The 3654-nt window shown below is 46.7% G+C and overlaps 1 protein-coding gene across 1 annotated transcript; it reads left to right on the top strand.

The window, feature by feature from the left end:
* The first annotated feature begins 463 nt into the window (after positions 1–463).
* On the top strand, positions 464–2969 carry LOC110802587 (uncharacterized). Its single transcript, XM_022008027.1, has 3 exons — positions 464–955; positions 1584–2288; positions 2409–2969. Exons 1-3 carry the CDS (start codon positions 464–466, stop codon positions 2967–2969), a joined length of 1758 nt encoding a protein of 585 aa, XP_021863719.1.
* Positions 2970–3654: the final 685 nt, after the last annotated feature.

The raw sequence follows: 3654 nt of genomic DNA, 5'->3' as shown, positions 1-3654 counted from the left end.
CTAAAGGACACTTACGTCAGTACACCCGTTTAACCGACGCAATCGAAGAATCGAGCCTCCCCACCAATAGCAACAGCCATTCAGACAAAGGATTCGTTGCAGCCTCACCGCATTCAATATCATACTCAACCGTCCAGCACTCAATGATCTAAAAGCTTTGATTTTTCCCCATTTACTACTGGTTAAGTTCATAGGAAGCAATTGACGCATCGGGTCCCTCTATGGAAACCAACAGCTGGCCAGAGATTGTTACTTATCAACGTTGGAACCGCCGGCATGGGGAGCCTCTCTAAAGAAAAACGAACAAGATAAACCACTGACAAGCCAGCGTAAACTCCGAGAGACACCCACGGCACATAATGCGGATAGACGCCCTGAGCCAGTGGGAGCACACTATGATATAATTCTGGACCTAGCGGATCCATCTCGAACAGTCCCCATTGGAGTCCCTCCTAACGACCCCATGGCAGCGGCATTGGTGCAACTGCTTCGAGAATACAAAGAAATATTTGCTTTCACGGTAGAGGAGATGCCAGGCATTGATCCGGCCGTAGCCGTGCACAAGCTGAATGTAGATAGCGCTATGAAACCAGTACGTCAGAAGAAAATGAATCATGGAGAAGCAAGGAATTTAGCTGCTGTTGCTGAAGTTCAGAAGCTAATGGACGCAGGCTTCATACGTCCATGTCAGTACCCAGACTGGGTAGCCAATGTTGGACTAGTACCTAAGCCCAATGGGACGTGGAGGATGTGTGTCGATTATACTAATCTAAATAAAGCCTGCCCCAAGGACAGTTTCCCGCTACCGAAGATAGATCGACTCGTCGACTCAACGGCAGGGCATGCCATGATGAGCTTCATGGACGCTTACTCCGGATTTCATCAGATCCCTTTGTGGCCTGAAGACCAAAAGAAGACATCATTTGTCACAGAGCAAGGATTGTACTGCTACCAAGTAATGCCGTTCGGCCTAAAAAATGCCCCAGCCACCTTTCAACGATTGGTGAACACAGTTTTTGCAAAGCAACTGGGGAGGAATATAGAAGCCTATATTGATGATATGATTGTAAAAAGCAAGCAAAAGATGGATCTCCTCGGGGATTTGCGGGAGACCTTTGAGGCCCTTAGACTTACCAAAGGAGACTCAATCCAAAGAAATGCATTTTCGGGGTGTCTTCTGGCAAGTTCCTTTGCTTTTTGTTGATGAAAGGGGCATTGAGGCCAATTCGGACAAGGTACAGGCCGTCATCACTATGACGTCGCCAAAGACGGTCAAAGATGTGCAACGCTTGACTGGTTGTCTTGCCGCCTTGTCACGATTTTTGTCTAGAGCTGGAGATAAGTGTCATTACTTTTTCAGTACCATAAAAAAGGGTGTCCAGTTTGAATGGACGTCGTAGGCAGAAGCCGCCTTCCTTCGTTTGAAAGAGCATTTGCACACTCTGCCGTGGCTAGTCTGCCCTCTCTCAGGGGAGGTTCTGTGCCTCTACCTTGCCATCTCAGACTACGCCCTAAGTGCCGTCCTGCTTACAGAGAGGGATGGGATGCAACTACTTGTCTATTTTGTCAGCCACATGTTGTAGAATGCAGAACTTAAATATCCAACTATTGAAAAATTTGGCTTCCCTCTGTTCTTGGCTAGCAAGAAGCTTCGCCCTTACTTCCTGGCCCATCGGCTGATAGTATACACGGATCAACCTCTGAAACGGCCATTTACGAATCTGGAAGCGTCTGGGAGAATTCTCAACTGGGCAATCGAGCTTAATGCATTTGACAATTCGTACGAGCCGCGGAAGGCCATAAAGGGGAAGGCTTTTGCTGACTTTATTGCAGAAATGACTAGGCCACTCTATTTGAAAAACGAAAAGACTCAGTGGGTGGTCCACGTGGATGGCTCTGCCACCCAAAATGGATGTGGAGCCGGCATTATCTGTGAATCGCCAGAAGGGGATGTCTATGAATATGCAATGCGTTTTAACTTTCAGACGTCGAACAATGAAGCAGAGTATGAAGCCTTGATATGCGGAATCCAAATGAGCAAAGCAGCAAGGGCGACAGAGGTCCTGGTTTTATCCGACTCACAGTTAATGGTCAGTCAAGTAAAGGGAGAATATGAAGCCAAGGATGACGCCATGATAAAATATTTGGAAATTGTCCATCAAGAAGCTCAGCAGCTTACCAGCTTTGAAATACAACACATACCCCGGACTGAAAACAGCAAGGCGGACGCCTTATCCAAGTTGGCAAGTTCAGCATCCTGCGACACACCACGTCATGTATTTTGGGAGGTAAAATAGACTAAGAGCATTGACGTCTTGAGAACAGACATCTTAGACCGAACGACCACCTGGATGGATGATATTGTCAATTTCAAAATGAATGGAGTGCTCCCTGATGATCCCAAGTAGGCAAAAAGGTTACCAAAGAAATGCACCTGGTTCGAGATATGGAACGGGACTCTATACAAAAAGGCTTTCTCACGGCCTCTTCTTCACTGCGTAACCCCAGAGAAGGGGCATGAAGTACTGGAAGATCTCCATCAGGGATTATGCAGCTCGCACATAAGGGGGAGGGCCTTGGCAGAAAAGGCTCTAAGAACTGGATATTATTGGCCCACTCTCAAAGAAGACGCTCTAGACTTGGTTAAGCGGTGTGATAAATGTCAACGGTTTGCTCATCTAATTCGACGGCCGGCTCATAAACTAACACCAATCACCAGCCCAATACCATTTGCCAAATGGGGGATGGACCTATTAGGCCCTTATACGACGGTACCAGGAGGATTGCGCTATGTGATAATTGCCGTCGACTACTTCACCAAGTGGGTAGAAGCTGAAGCCCTGAAAAACACTAAGGCCCAGGACGTGAGAGCTTTCATCTGGAAAAATATCATTACAAGGTTCGGCATGCCTCAGTCCATTATCTTTGACAATGGGCCACAATTCAAGACACCCAAATTGGAGAGTTAGTTGGCTGACCACGGCATCACGGCATGTTTTGCATCAGTAGGCCGCCCCCAAGCTAACGGACAGGTAGAAGCATTCAACAAGATCATCTCTGAAGGGATGAAAAAGAAACTCGATGAAGGAAAAGGGTTGGGTCGACGAGTTACCCAATGTCTTATGGTCTATACGGACCACGGCAAAGAACTCTACAGGAGAAACACCATTCTTATTAGCCTATGGGGCTGAGGCCGTCCTACCAATTGAAATGTGTGAGCCAACCCTGCGTGTCATGTTATTTAATGAAGACGCCAATTGGAAAATGATGAAAGAGGCCTTGGATTTCTTGCCAGAAACCAGAGGAAACGCAGCTTTGCGACATCAACTATACAACTCCGGATGACTAGGGAATACAACAAAAGGGTCTCTAAGAGAATCTTAAAAGTTGGAGATTTTGTGCTTAGAAAGATGTTAGCCGCCGGACGCGCCAATGAACAAGGAAAACTCACCCCTACCTGGGAAGGTCCATACGAGATCTACGAGGAAGTTCGAGACGGAACCTACCGGATCCAAGACATGCAGGGACGTCCGATTTTGCGCACTTGGAATGCGGACAACCTGAAGAAGTACTTTTTCTAAATTAACATCTTTGTTATCTTGATTAATGAAAGTTTTGTAAGAATGAAGACGTCCAAACTATAGACGCATCATG

The sequence above is a fragment of the Spinacia oleracea genome, chromosome 4, assembly GCF_020520425.1.
Source record: "Spinacia oleracea cultivar Varoflay chromosome 4, BTI_SOV_V1, whole genome shotgun sequence".
NCBI lineage: Eukaryota > Viridiplantae > Streptophyta > Magnoliopsida > Caryophyllales > Amaranthaceae > Spinacia > Spinacia oleracea.
The sequence above is the reverse complement of the archived record's forward strand: the minus strand, read 5'-3'. Positions and strand labels throughout refer to the sequence as shown.

What these genes read in the sequence shown, in the direction of transcription:
- LOC110802587 (XM_022008027.1), top strand. Translation starts at nt 464, where the DNA reads ATGGCAGCGGCATTGGTGCAACTGCTTCGAGAATACAAAGAAATATTT. An exon ending in AAGGATTGTACTGCTACCAA is followed by an intron (nt 956 to 1,583) that starts GTAATGCCGTTC and finishes CACATGTTGTAG; the next exon opens with AATGCAGAACTTAAATATCC. An exon ending in CACGTCATGTATTTTGGGAG is followed by an intron (nt 2,289 to 2,408) that starts GTAAAATAGACT and finishes GATCCCAAGTAG; the next exon opens with GCAAAAAGGTTACCAAAGAA.